The sequence below is a fragment of the Xyrauchen texanus genome, chromosome 24 (assembly GCF_025860055.1).
Source record: "Xyrauchen texanus isolate HMW12.3.18 chromosome 24, RBS_HiC_50CHRs, whole genome shotgun sequence".
Lineage (NCBI taxonomy): Eukaryota > Metazoa > Chordata > Actinopteri > Cypriniformes > Catostomidae > Xyrauchen > Xyrauchen texanus.
The window spans coordinates 38080944-38095464 of record NC_068299.1 but is presented as its reverse complement, the minus strand read 5'-3'; the positions used below and the strand labels follow the sequence as shown (position 1 = coordinate 38095464).

The following is a 14521-nucleotide window of genomic DNA, read 5'->3' as shown; positions in this document are numbered from 1 at the left end:
ACCAGCTTTTTTTTTTTCATTATGTCATCAAATTTCAAAATTGAGCTCCTGACCCCTATCTGCATGATTTTATACATTACACTGCTGTCAAACGATTGGCTGGTTAGATAATCACAAGTAGATGTACAGGTGTACCTAATAAAGTGGCCGGAGAGTGTATGTACCTACAGAAGTGTGGTTGTGTATATTATAATGATTTTTGTGATCAACGGTGGTGTGTGTGTGACATACATTCACCTAAAGGATTATTAGGAACACATTTACATTTACATTTACATTTATTCATTTGGCAGACGCTTTTATCCAAAGCGACTTACAAAAGAGGAAGAACATCAGCGAATCATCTTAGGGAGACAGTGGTACAAAAAGTGCCATATTACAAAGTTTCACTATCATCATAATAGTATACAAAACAGATTTAAGTGCAACAAGAAATGTAAATATATATATATATATATTTTTTTTTATTTTTTTTTATTGACCGGTTAAGTGCTTTTGGAAAAGATGTGTTTTTAGCCGCTTTTTGAAGATAGAGAGTGAGTTAGCTTCCCGGATTGAGTTGGGAAGGTCATTCCACCACCGTGGTATGATGAAACTGAAAGTCCGGGAAAGTGTTTTGGTGCCTCTTTGTTTTGGTACGACAAGGCGACGTTCCTTAGCCGACCGCAGGCTTCTGGTGGGAACGTAGCTCTGCATAAATGTTTTAAGGTATGCTGGAGCAGACCCAGTGACTGTTTTATATGCCAGCATCAGGGCCTTGAATTTAAAACGGGCATGAACCGGCAGCCAGTGGAGAGAGACAAAGAGTGGTGTAACATGTGCTCTCTTAGGTTCATTAAAGACCAGACGTGCTGCTGCATTCTGGATCATTTGGAGAGGTCTAATAGCACATGCAGGAAGGCCTGCAATGAGAGCGTTACAGTAGTCCAGTCTAGTTATGACAAGGGACTGAACGAGCAGTTGTGTGGCATGTACAGAGAGGAAGGGTCTTATCTTCCTGATATTGTAGAGTGTAAATCTACAAGATCTTGCAGTTTTTGAAATGTGGTCTGTGAAATTTAGCTCATCATCAATGGTTACCCCAAGATTTCTGACCGTTTTGGAAGGCGAAACTGTAGTTGGACCCAGCTGCACGGTGATGTTGTGTTCAACAGCAGGGTTGGCTGGAAAGACAAGGAGTTCGGTCTTGGCAGGGTTGAGTTGAAGGTGATGTTCCTTCATCCAGGCCGAGATGTCTGCCAGACAGGCAGCGATTCGAACGGTCACTGTGGTGTCGTTGGGCTGGAAAGACAAGTAGAGTTGCGTGTCATCAGCGTAGCAGTGGTAAGAGAAACCATGTGACTGGAGGATGGGTCCCAGTGATGTTGTGTATATGGAGAAGAGAAGTGGCCCAAGCACTGATCCCTGAGGTACCCCAGTAAGTAACTTGTGTGGCTTGGATACTTCCCTCTCCATGCTACCTCAAAGGACCTTTCTGAGAGATAAGAGTTGAACCAGTCAAGCACAGTTCCAGTGATACCCAGTTTAGAGAGGGTGGAGAGTAGGATCTGACGGTTGACTGTGTCAAAGGCAGCAGAAAGGTCCAGCAAAATCAGAACGGATGATCTCGATTCAGCTCTCGCCTGTCTCAGCGACTCGATGACAGACAGCAGGGCAGTCTCAGTGGAGTGTCCACTTTTGAAGCCCGACTGATTGTCATCCAGCAGCTTGTTCTGTGAGAGATAGGCGGAGATCTGATTGAAAACTGCCCTTTCAAGTGTTTTTGCCATGAATGGGATGAGAGAGACTGGTCTGTAGTGTTCTATCTGTGTGGGGTTAAGTGCAGGTTTTTTCAGCAGTGGGGTTACTCGAGCCTGCTTAAATGTAGTGGGAAAAGTGCCTGCAAGAAGGGATGTGTTAATTATGTGTGTAAGTGCCGGTAGGATGGACGGAGAGATGGCCTGGAGAAGGTGTGATGGAATGGGGTCAAGGGAACAGGTTGTGGGGTGGTTGGAGAGGAGGAGTTTAGAGACCTCAGTGTCAGTTAAAGGAGAGAACATAGGGAAAGAAGGGTTGCATACAGGAGCCAGGTGTTTGACAGGGTGTGGTGCTGTGAATGTATTGCTGATGGCTGTAACCTTATCAGTAAAAAATGTGGTGAATATATCTGCTGTCAGTGATGTGTCAGGTGGTGGAGGGGAGGGCAGAGAAGTGTGTTAAATGTTCTAAACAAGCTACGAGTGTCTGTGGTGCTGTTGATCTTGGTCTGGTAATATGAAGTTTTTGCAGTTTTAACGTTATTTGAAAAAGTTGCGAGCAGAAGCTGATATTTACCTAGATCAGCTGGATCTTTAGATTTCCGCCATCTCCTCTCAGCTGCCCTGAGATCAGTCCGATGTTCACGAAGGACGTCAGACAGCCAGGGGCTGGGTGGTGTAGTCCGTGCTGGTCTAGAGGAGAGAGGACAGATGTTGTCTAGACAGGTTGTTAAAGTAGAGCTAAGTGTGTCTGTGGCAGTGTTCACATCAAGCATGGAAAATACATTTATTGTGGGAAGAGAGGCAGAGACATCAGTGGAAAGGCGAGAGGTGAGAGGGAACGGAGGTTACGGCGAAAGGAAACCAAAGGTGGGGTCGGTTTTACAATGGATGGGAGAATCATGTTGAATTGAACAAAGTAGTGATCAGAAACATGTAAAGGTGTAACAAGAATATTAGAGGTGGTACAGTTACGTGTAAAAATGAGGTCCAGCTGGTTGCCCGACCTGTGAGTTGCTGTGGTGTGTAGTCTTTCCAAGTCAAATGAGGCCAGAAGAGTATTCAGTTCAATGGCCTGGGGTTTGTCCTGGTGTATGTTGAAATCACCAAGAACCACAAGTGGCCTGCCATCCTCTGGCAAGGAGGACAGCAGGACATCCAATTCCTCACGAAAGCTTGTCAGCTGACCTGGGGGCGATAGATGACAACAACATGTAATTTTGTGGGTTGCATTGTAGTAATGGCATGGAATTCAAAAGATGTATTGTTACATAGTGAAGCATGTGGTGAAAAAGTCCAGTTATTATGAATGAGCAAACCTGTTCCCCACCCCTACCAGTATGTCGAGGGGTGTGGGAGAAGGAGAAGTTGTTAGAGAGAGCAGCAGGTGTTGCTGTATCCTCAGGACGTATCCATGTCTCTGTCAGTGCCAGGATGCTGAGGGTGGACTGCGTGGCGAAAGCTGGAATGAAGGCAGCTTTGTTCACAGCAGACTGGCAGTTCCAGAGTCCCACTGAGAACGAGAGTGGAGCAGGTGTTGAAGTGCAAAGCGGCCGTAGGTTGAGTGGGTTGCGTTTTGTCTTGCATCTGTATCTTGTGAACGGTCTACAACAGATAACAGGGATGTGCTTGAAGGCATGTGTTATTAGTGAACTAGACATGTTAATATGTATGTATAAGTAAAATAATAAAAGAGATAGAATAGAAAAATACTTAAGTGCTTTGGTGAGTGGCGCCTTGTCAGTGTCCTTGCTCGGTGGACTCGCACAGGTAGACTCGCTGGTCTTTACCCAAGTAGGTCTTCACACGAGGGCCACCACTTCGCTGCCGCTTCGGCGTCAGCATTAAGTCCAATAAATAACAACTTTTACGAGCCGTTCAGTGGAAAAAAGCAGCCACGCCTTAATGCTACTTATCACAACAAAGCTAGTCACGTGGTCACCGAACCGAAACTCAGGGTTGCGCGAACAAACGCAACTTCTGTACAGCGCAAATAAATTATGCTGCACTTAGCAATAAATAATACTCTGAAACCAGTGAAGCACTGTTTGCAGACACTAAAACGACAAAAGTTTTACACACACACAGGATAACCAACCCGAAGTCTAAGCAAATCTAGCAACGAATCCTACGTGACAACTTTAAACAAGTCTAGCAATTCTATCAGCGAATACTATGGGACAAGTCAACACAAATATAGCGCGCACACACACCAAACACACGTCTAAGCGACCCGCGTTCAAGACAGTAAACAAACAGCACCTGATCTAGCAATGAATACCACTATAACAACGTTAAAAACAATGAAATAAACACACTTACATACAACTGCAGACTCCTGTAGATAGATCGCTTCTCCAACACACCTGTTCAGTTTCTCATTAATGCAATTATCTAATCAACCAATCACATGGCAGTTGCTTCAATGCATTTAGGGGTGTGGTCCTGGTCAAGACAATCTCCTGAACTCCAAACTGAATGTCAGAATGGGAAAGAAAGGTGATTTAAGCAATTTTGAGTGTGGCATGGTTGTTGGTGCCAGACGGGCCGGTCTGAGTATTTCACAATCTGCTCAGTTACTGGGATTTTCACGCACAACCATTTCTAGGGTTTACAAAGAATGGTGTGAAAAGGGAAAAACATCCAGTATGTGGCAGTCCTGTGGGCGAAAATGCCTTGTTGATGCTAGAGGTCAGAGGAGAATGGGCGGACTGATTCAAGCTGATAGAAGAGCAACTTTGCCTGAAATAACCACTCGTTACAACCGGGGTATGCAGCAAAGCATTTGTGAAGCCACAACACGCACAACCTTGAGGCGGATGGGCTACAACAGCAGAAGACCCCACCGGGTACCACTCATCTCCACTACAAATAGGAAAAAGAGGCTACAATTTGCAAGAGCTCACCAAAATTGGACAGTTCAAGACTGGAAAAATGTTGCCTGGTCTGATGAGTCTCAATTTCTGTTGAGACATTCAGATGGTAGAGTCATAATTTGGCGTAAACAGAATGAGAACATGGATCCATCATGCCTTGTTACCACTGTGCAGGCTGGTGGTGGTGGTGTAATGGTGTGGAGGATGTTTTCTTGGCACACTTTAGGCCCCTTAGTGCCAATTGGGCATCGTTTTCTGACCATGTCCATCCCTTTATGGCCACCATGTACCCATCCTCTGATGGCTACTTCCAGCAGGATAATGCACCATGTCACAAAGCTCGAATCATTTCAAATTGGTTTCTTGAACATGACAATGAGTTCACTGTACTAAAATGGCCCCCACAGTCACCAGATCTCAACCCAATAGAGCATCTCTGGGATGTGGTGGAACGGGCGCTTCGTGCCCTGGATGTGTATCCCAAAAATCTCCATCAACTGCAAGATGCTATCCTATCAATATGGGCCAACATATCTAAAGAATGCTTTCAGCACCTTGTTGAATCAATGCCACGTAGAATTAAGGCAGTTCTGAAGGTGAAAGGGGGTCAAACACAGTATTAGTATGGTGTTCCTAATAATCCTTTAGGTGAGTGTATGTTCTCCTTTCTTTTCATTTGACTGTGTTGTAAAACACCTGCTTGCAACCATGCTTGTGTCCGAGTCATGTAGCGTCTGTCTTTGCCTGTCACAGTAAGGAAAGACTAAGCAAATTTTTATAGAATGGAAATATTCAATTATTAATAGTTATCAGTTTTTTCCATCACCTCGGTTATCGGTATCATCAAAATCCAATATCGATGGACTTCTAATGATAACCGCAAGTCAGGAGAGAGAAAAGATGATGGGAAGGTTTTTCATTTTTATTATAAACAGCATTAATTGAAAATAAAATTGAGTGATTAGCAGATCATTTTGAAACTACATTGTACACTGGTAAAACTTAATGATTATTGGTTCATATTATAATATGCAAATAAATTTTATTTGGGATTATATGAAAAGTGTTTGAACCATTAGTAATTCTCTGCATTTTAAAGGACCATTTTCTCTTTTATATTTACATTATTTAGATTTTTCATGGCACAATTATTCACACATTGACCCAAATGTCACTAAGTTTCATGGGTGCCTTCATTGGCGTCCCCTAAACCTCTGCGGCCCCCGTTGAGGAGCCCGTTGATTTCCCCACTGTGGTACCCGTTGAGGTACCTGTTGAGGCGGTGCATTAGCAGTAGCATTGAGTAAAGCACATCCTGATGTCAGACAGACTCCAGGAACTCCACGTAGGCCAGGGTGACCCCTCAAACAAGGCTGCCCAACATGACCCCTCTCACCTATCTGACCTGGTTTCCCATCAAATGCCTGGTCAGGACGCCCACGCTGACCTAGTAATGATATAAAAACAGTCAAGATGTAAACCTGCACTACAATTTACATGGCAGTATGACTCTTAATTTCCTAAATCTCTATGATGTTTTGATGGAGGGAGACATCAATTCTTGTGTAACGAGTTTCCACTGAGGAAGGGACGGAAACAGCAACAGGATTCAGGTAAGGTTGTTTTTAATTCACACACTAATTCACACACTACTACAACACACTAGCTTCTTGGCCTTCATGTCGGGCTCTCCCCTGGGCTCTGTTGCTGCTGCTTTTTATGCCGCTCCCCTCAAGCTACTGCAATTAGAGACAGGTGTTAGACATAATTTAGCTCAGGTGTGAGCGCTCTTACTGCTTTTCTCTCCCGGACGGGCGCTTGACCACGCCCCCGCTGCCACATACCCCCACCGCCCGACTCAGGCCGGGGCGTCATCCGGCCTGCCTACCACTCCCCGCCCCCCCATTTCTGGAGAGGAAGTCAGCGGCAGCCATCTGCACCCCCGGTCTGTGGACCACCTTGAACTTAAAAGGTTGGAGGGCCAGATACCAACGGGTGATCCGGGCGTTAGTATCTTTCATGCGGTGGAGCCACTGCAGTGGGGCGTGATCCGAGCAAAGGGTGAAGGCCTGCCCCAGCAGGTAGTATCGGAGGGTGAGGACCGCCCACTTGATGGCCAGACACTCCTTCTCCATGGTGCTGTACTTAGTCTCCCTCAAGGAGAGCTTCCGGCTAATGTACAGCACCGGGTGTTCCTCTCCCTCCACCACATGCGAGAGTACAGCCCCCAGCCCTCTGTCTGAAGCGTCCGTCTGCAAAACAAAAGGGAGAGAGAAGTCAGGTGCATACAAAAGCGGCCCCCCACAAAGTGCAGCTTTAATCTGTATAAACGCCTGTTGGCACTGCTCCGACCATTGGACCGGATCTGGAGCCCCCTTTTTAGTGAGGTCAGTCAGCGGGCTGGTGACATCCGAATAATTAGGCACAAATCTTCTGTAATAGCCAGCCAGCCCCAGGAACTGCCTCACCCCCTTTTTGGTCTTGGGTCTAGGGCAAGTCGCAATTGCCGTGGTCTTGTCAATTTGGGGATGCACCTGGCCATGACCCAAGTGGAACCCCAGATACCGTACCTCCACACGCCCAACCGCGCACTTTTTTGGGTTTGCCGTGAGCCCCGCCCGCCGCAGCGATCTCAGGACGGCCCTCAGATGCTGCATGTGCCACTGCCAATCATTGCTATAAATGATGATATCGTCTAGATAGGCAGCGGCATAAGCAGTGTGCGGTCTGAGGATCCTATCCATGAGGCGCTGAAACGTGGCTGGCGCCCCGAACAAACCGAAAGGAAGCGTCACGAATTGGTGTAATCCGAACGGCGTGGTGAAGGCCGTTTTTTCACGGGAAATTGGTGTCAAGGGGATCTGCCAATAACCCATCGTTAGATCCAAGGTCGAATAAAATCGAGCCGTACCTAACCGATCGAGCAGTTCATCAACACGGGGCATTGGGTACGCGTCAAATTTAGACACCGCGTTGACTTTCCTATAATCCACACAGAAACGTACAGACCCATCGCTCTTGGGAACAAGGACGACCGGGCTGGACCAATCGCTGTGGGATTCTTCTATTACTCCCATCTCAAGCATCGCGTCCAATTCTTCTCGAACTACTTTCTTTTTATGTTCGGGCAAGCGATAGGGGCGGCAACGTACCACCACGCCCGGCTCGGTCTCGATATGGTGATGTATGATGTTTGTGCGGCCCGGTAGAGGAGAAAACACGTCTGCAAACTCCTTTTGTAATTCGGAAACCTCTGCGAGTTGGCGCGGTGAGAGGTGGTCTCCACAAGGAACCGGGGTGTTGAGATTGCGGGCTTTGTTTACCTCCGGTCCGAGCTCTGCCCTCTCCGGAACTACCGTTGCCAACGTCACAGAGGCCGCCTCTTCTCTCCACAATTTCGTTTTTACTATTAGAAGGTCCCTCCTCCCAAGCTTCGCGGATGACGTCGAGGACCCCGCGTGGGTGTCGCCCGTACAGCAGCTCGAACGGTGAGAACCCCGTGGAGGCTTGTGGGACCTCCCGTACTGCGAATAACAGGGGGTCGAGCCACCTATCCCAATTCCTAGGGTCTTCGTGTACGAACTTACGAATCATATTTTTTAGTGTTTTATTAAATCGCTCCACTAGGCCATCAGTCTGCGGATGGTAAACGCTAGTGCGAATCGACTTAATGTCCAATAGTTCGTAAAGCTCGCTGAAGTGTGCGTGACATAAACATTGTGCCCTGATCGGTGAGGATTTCTTTCGGAATCCCCACCCGGGAGATTATTTTGAAGAGTGCCCCTGCAACACTACGTGCGGAGATGTTGCTCAGGGGCACTGCTTCCGGATATCGCGTTGCGTAATCCACTAGGACTAACACAAAGCGATGTCCGCGTGCTGTCCGATCTAATGGCCCGACGAGGTCCATTCCAATTCTTTCGAAGGGGACCTCGATCAATGGAAGGGGGCGCAAAGGCGCTTTTGGGGTGGCCAGTGGGTTTACCAACTGACATTCACGGCACGCCGTACACCACCTGCGGACGTCACCGCCAATGCCCGGCCAATAGAAACGGGCTATTAGACGGAGAAGTGTCTTTCTTTCCCCTAGGTGCCCGGCCATAGGATTATAGTGAGCCGCCTGGAAAACCATTTCCCGGCGGCTCTGTGGAATCAATAATTGTGTCACTTCCTCCTTTGTTTGAGCGTCCTGCGTCACTCTGTACAACCGATCTTTAATAAGTGAAAAATATGGGTATGCAATGGCGATGCCCGGCCGGAGCTGCTGACCATCAATTACTCTCACTTGGCCAAGAGCATGTTTAAGGGTTTCGTCCCGCGACTGCTCCAGAGGGAAGTCCCCTCAGGGAATTCCCTGAGAGGAGGCGGCCACCTCGCCCCTTCCCTCGTCATTCCGAGCAGCCGAGGGCGGCCCGGCTCCGCCTCCCCTGCCAAAGCATCGCACACCGCACACCTCTTAATGCAGGACCCATCCGCACAAATACCCTCTAAAATATCTTTGAAATTCGGCCAATCAGTACCCAAGATTAGCGGATGGGCGAGGCGGGAACTAACCGCTGCCTCCACACTATGGTTTTTTCCCTTGAATTTAATCGCCAAAGTCACCATGGGATACTTGTGAACATCCCCATGCACACACCTCACCCTCACCAGTTTAGCTAATCCCAAAGCCCCGGGTTGAACCAAGCATTGGTGGATGGTGGTCTGGTTACAGCCGGTATCCAACAATGCTTGGTATGTACCCCCAGGATCCTTACCAGAATACGGTACGCTCCAGCCCGATCGGGGGCAGCCTGCGGGAAGTCGGAGACCCGCACCACCGTCCCTATTTCCATCAGCGGACACAGATCCCGGAAGTGGTCCGGGTCTCCGCACCTCCAGCAGACCGGCCCAGGCGCCACGGCCGCACCCGTGCTGGTGGGCGCCCCCACCTGAGGAGGAGAGCGGCTGAAAGACTGGGAAGGGGTAGGCGGGTTCTCCCACGGCCGGGAAGTTGGTCTCATGAATCCTCCGCGCCTGCGGGGGGCAGGAACGGACCCTGGGGAGAGGGTAGAGCGAGAGGGAAGAGGGGAGGGGAGAAAAACAGGGGAAGACACAGGGGAAGGGGAGAGAGAGAGAGAGAGGGCTCATCCGCCCTTGGAATCGCCACCATGTGGTCCTCCGCGAGACGTACGGCTTCCTCCAGCGACGCCGGGCGGTGGCACTGGACCCACTCCGCCGTTTTCCGGGGCAAGCGCTGGACAAACTGCTCCAGTACCACTTGATCGACGAGCTCCTCGACGTCACGGTCCCCCGCAAGCAGCCACCTCCGACAGGCATCACGGAGCCGTTGGGCGAACGCAAACGGGCGGTCGGATTTATCCAGTTTCATGGCCCGGAAGAGCTGGCGACTTTCTTCCGTTGTCCGACCAACCCGTTGCAGGATGGCTCTTCTCAAGTCGGTATAAGCCAGGAGGCTTGTTGCCGGAAGTTGTTGTGCCGCGAGTTGGGCTTCCCCGGACAAGAGAGGGACGAGGCGGGCTGCCCACTGGTCGCGTGGCCAACCCCAAATTTCCGCCGTGCACTCAAAGAGGTCCAGGAACGCCTCTGGATCATCTACCGGCCCCATCTTCTGTAGCGCGGGTGGGGGCAGTGTGGCGCGGGTGTCCGGGGTCGCGGCTGCGTCTGGAGCAGCCTCCTGGCTGAGGAGGCTCCGGATGGCAAGCCGGTCCTCTGCTTGAGCCCGCATGATCTCAAAGAACCGACGATCCTGGTCCTGTCGGCGCTCAAGCAGAGACTGTTGGTGGCCCTGATGGAGCGTAGCGAGAGACTGGAGGACTTCCGCCAGCTGGGAGGACTCTATGGGGCGACTCTGTTCCATAGCTTTGGACCACTGTTCCTGCCAGTCCCGGGTTTCGGCACCAGTGTAACGAGTTTCCACTGAGGAAGGGACGGAAACAGCAACAGGATTCAGGTAAGGTTGTTTTTAATTCACACACTAATTCACACACTACTACAACACACTAGCTTCTTGGCCTTCATGTCGGGCTCTCCCCTGGGCTCTGTTGCTGCTGCTTTTTATGCCGCTCCCCTCAAGCTACTGCAATTAGAGACAGGTGTTAGACATAATTTAGCTCAGGTGTGAGCGCCCTTACCGCTTTTCTCTCCCGGACGGGCGCTTGACCACGCCCCCGCTGCCACATCTTGTCATGAGCTTGTTATTTTTACCCATTGGTCCCTGGTCTCCAGTATGGCTAGGAAGGCCATTACCTTTAGCTCCCTTGTCTCCAGGATCTCCCCTGTCACCTGTGGCAAAAACCAATGTATTAAGGCATTTAAACAATGTATCATTAGCTTGGCTCAGGACATCATTGCTGACCTAATAACAATGGGAAAGATCGGCTTGTCATTTGCTACAGGGAAATCTTAGTGGACTCTACCATCCTCCAGCTTTCATTCATGATGTATATATAATTCAAGGGATGTAGATTGAATAGCTCATGCTGACTGAAGAGGTGCACAATATGAACATGTAGTGCTACAAAGTTAATGTTTTGAAACTAGGCTAAACATCTAGCTATTCATGAGAATTTGGTATATTCATAATTAGCCCAGTTCTTAAACTCACTGTTTTGTTAAATAACTTCAATGTAGTTAGCTACTTTCTCTTAGTTGCTCATAGTGTAGATAACTAAGCTTTGGATAAAAGCGTCTGCCAAATGAATAAATGAATAAATGTAAATGTAATAAATGTAACTACTTTTGCAAAAGTGTAGCTTGACCATAGTTTAACTACTTTAAAGAAGCTTGCAGCTTGGGAAGCTACAGTTTTAAAGCAACTTCCCCAATACTAATCTCTAATCCCACCTACATGCAAGCACAAAACATTTGTGTCTATTTTGATTAAATTTTTAACTTGCACACTTTATTTTGCATCTAAATAAGGTAATATCATGGCTATTCCTTCATTAAACACCTTATTTTAACCATTCTTCAATTACACCTCTACACTCATTTGACAGTAATGGCGTCTGGCAGTGGAGTCACACAGCTGCTCAAGCTATTACTTTTCTCTGCTGATGCTTGCAGGCTAAACCTATATAGATTTATTTTATGACAAATAACCCATTGCAAAAGACAACAGTTCCTTTAGAAGGTGAATCTGTCATGTGGACTGCCCACTGGGGCAGCTTTTCAACCAGCTGAGAAGTATTTGTTATACTAATTCATCAGTGCGTGAACACAGCCAAGAGCAATGTTGACATAATATTATTGTTTCTCTATACCTTGGCCTGTTCTTTATTTGTAACATATTACGCTATCTGACATCAAGGCAAACACATTTGTTTCAAATGTGTAAGCACCAACGTGGAGGACCACCCTAGTATTGGTGTATGGTCACAAGGCTACTATTTGTCGTCTGTACAGTATGGAGATGGTTTAACTGATGAGCCCTGTCTGCCCTGGTCACCGGGCTCTCCATAGAATCCCTGCTGCCCAATTTCTCCTTTAAAACCATCAATGCCAGGGTCACCCTGTTAAAATGGCATTGAACAAAGCTGAAAATGTAGTCGTTTGTTAGTAAGCTGTTATTTTGAAGACACTTTTATCAATGACTTATGGAACACTTAATACTGGTACAATGCCCCAGAGCAACCTGGGGTTGAGAGCCTTGCTCAGGGGCACAACTGTAATAAGGGAGCTGTGGGAATCAAACCAGCAACTTTTAAATCAAACTACTATTTTTATTACTTTTATAATTAATTTCTTTTTTTCTTTTTTGAAGCTCTACAGACACTTTTGTTTGGAACTAGGGCTGGGGAAAAATATAGATTTTCCGAATAGTAAACATTTTCAGTTGAACAATCCGATATAGATTTTATTTTTTTTATATTTTACTTTATATGCAACACACTACAATGTGATCAGGGCCATAACCAGGGTTTGAAAATTAGTGAGATCCAGGCTGGAGTGTCAAGAATGGTACCAAAATTACAATTATGTTTTACCAATGACGTTGCGAAACTTAATGAATTATAAAAAAATATATAGAGTTTTCTTATAGAAGATATGAGTTTTTTTCTTCAGTGATTCGTCTGTTATTTTACATGTTTTCTAAAGTCATACAATATATTTGAGGAACCATAATTGGGAAACTGTTACCTTTGAGACACAAAACTTTCTTCCACCAGGGGGCGCTTGACGGTTCAGAAAACTGAATCCTCCATTGATCCGCATTCAAATCTCAAGTCATTTTATATAATTGGAGACATATTTAAACTGATGGTAATTTTTAATAAAAAATTATAATTGCAATGATTCGTATGAGTGGATGGAATCCCACTGCAGCGCTATCTATACAATCATTTTCTTAATCTACTCATCCATCCAGTAAAAACTGGTACATGCTGACAAGGTGCTGACCAACAGGTGCCAAGTGACAGCGCCGTCAATGTGCTGCTTTAGCAGTGGCCTGGACCTCTGGACAATAATTTAAAGCCAATTAATGATATTAAAAACATTTTGAATAATTACTGAATTAAAAATCTGACATTATTCGTACCTGTGGATGGAAACCGTCACAATAATCGACTGTGATTGGTCCATCCTGGCCTCTGCTGAGAAAAGTAACAAATGCCACATGACAGCGCTGTGTATGTGCTGATGTCTGAACAGTAATTTACAGCCGATTAATGATATTAAAAACTTTTTGTATAAATATTTAACTAAATATTCAATGCACTGCACTGTATCATGAAATTCACTAATATGAACTAATCTAAGGCAATAAAACATTGTAGACGCATGTTGTTTAGTTGTATATAGCTTCAAATTTTATTTTGGAATATGAAAACCTTCCAGAGGTTCGGTCCTTGGTATCCTCATAGCTGGTTACGGCCATGAATGTGAGTAAATCATTCACATATGTGTCCAAATTGGAACTAAAAATGCAACAATGCAACTAAAAATTTATATGATTAGCCAATGAATTCCACTCATCACTGTTTGAGAAGTATAATGGATTAGAAGTTCAGCACAGAGATCCTTTTTATGCGTGTTCAGAGTAAAAGTTTGGTTTGACTCGTTCCGTGAAATGTGTGTCCGAAGATGCGAGCCACACAATCCTTTTTTTTTACATGTAAAGAAAGTGGACATAACTGACATCTATCCAAATGAATCAGAATCTGAATTGAATCGAGAGCTTGTGAATTAAAATCGAATTTGGAAATCAATACTCAGTCCTATTTGGAACAGAGTAGCTTGGACATTCTGCAAAATGTCTTCTTTTAGAAATAAGTCATACAGGTCTAAAAACAACATGAGGTTGAGTAAATGGTGACTATTTTTACCACTATCCTTTATGTAATTATAAAGTGAGGCATTTTTCATACATGACCAAAATAATTCTGAATTCTCTGCCTTGCTGACCCTGAAACTTTAAAATGAGAAAGCCTCTCTAGGTCAAGTGTAGTTATTTTACAACCTTTTATATTTTACATGTTTGAATTTGAAGCTCTGTAAACTTTTATCAGCCTTTGGGCCCCTTGAGTGAAATGTTCGAGAAGTCCGAAAAAATCTCTGCTAGAGAAATATGGAAAGGCTTTCCACTCCACTGAAGGTGGGATTCACTCCAAAAACCATTCAACACAGAGCAAGTGCCTTGTCTGTGACTTCCTATATTTCTTCACAGGGACTTGGAAATTCTGAATGTTTTAATTCCAACCCTTACTGCCAAACAGTGCTGCACGTTCTCCAGAGGCCTTCCCACTATGTACATATCAAACTTGGCCTAGAAGAAAGTTGATGTATGGACCGTGTTCTTCCTTGGTTTACTATGGCAAAAACAGGTTTAACATGTGCTAACTTCAAGTGTGAGATGTATAAAACAAACCACATCTAAATGCTGTTTCTCAAAGACTTGCAAACTTG

At 46.1% G+C, this 14521-nt stretch overlaps 1 protein-coding gene and 1 pseudogene across 1 annotated transcript; both read right to left on the bottom strand.

Moving 5' to 3' along the window:
• Positions 1–504: 504 nt before the first annotated feature.
• On the bottom strand, positions 505–5797 carry LOC127617769 (uncharacterized; the record flags this gene model as incomplete). The annotated part of the gene is made up of 2 exons (XM_052089846.1): positions 5788–5797; positions 505–1280 (listed from the first exon to the last, which is right to left on the bottom strand). Coding segments are annotated over exons 1-2 (786 nt in total), but the record flags the coding sequence as incomplete, so codon positions are not given.
• The window catches only part of LOC127617768 (collagen alpha-1(XXII) chain-like), a 64158-nt pseudogene continuing 54778 nt past the window's right edge, over positions 5142–14521 (bottom strand).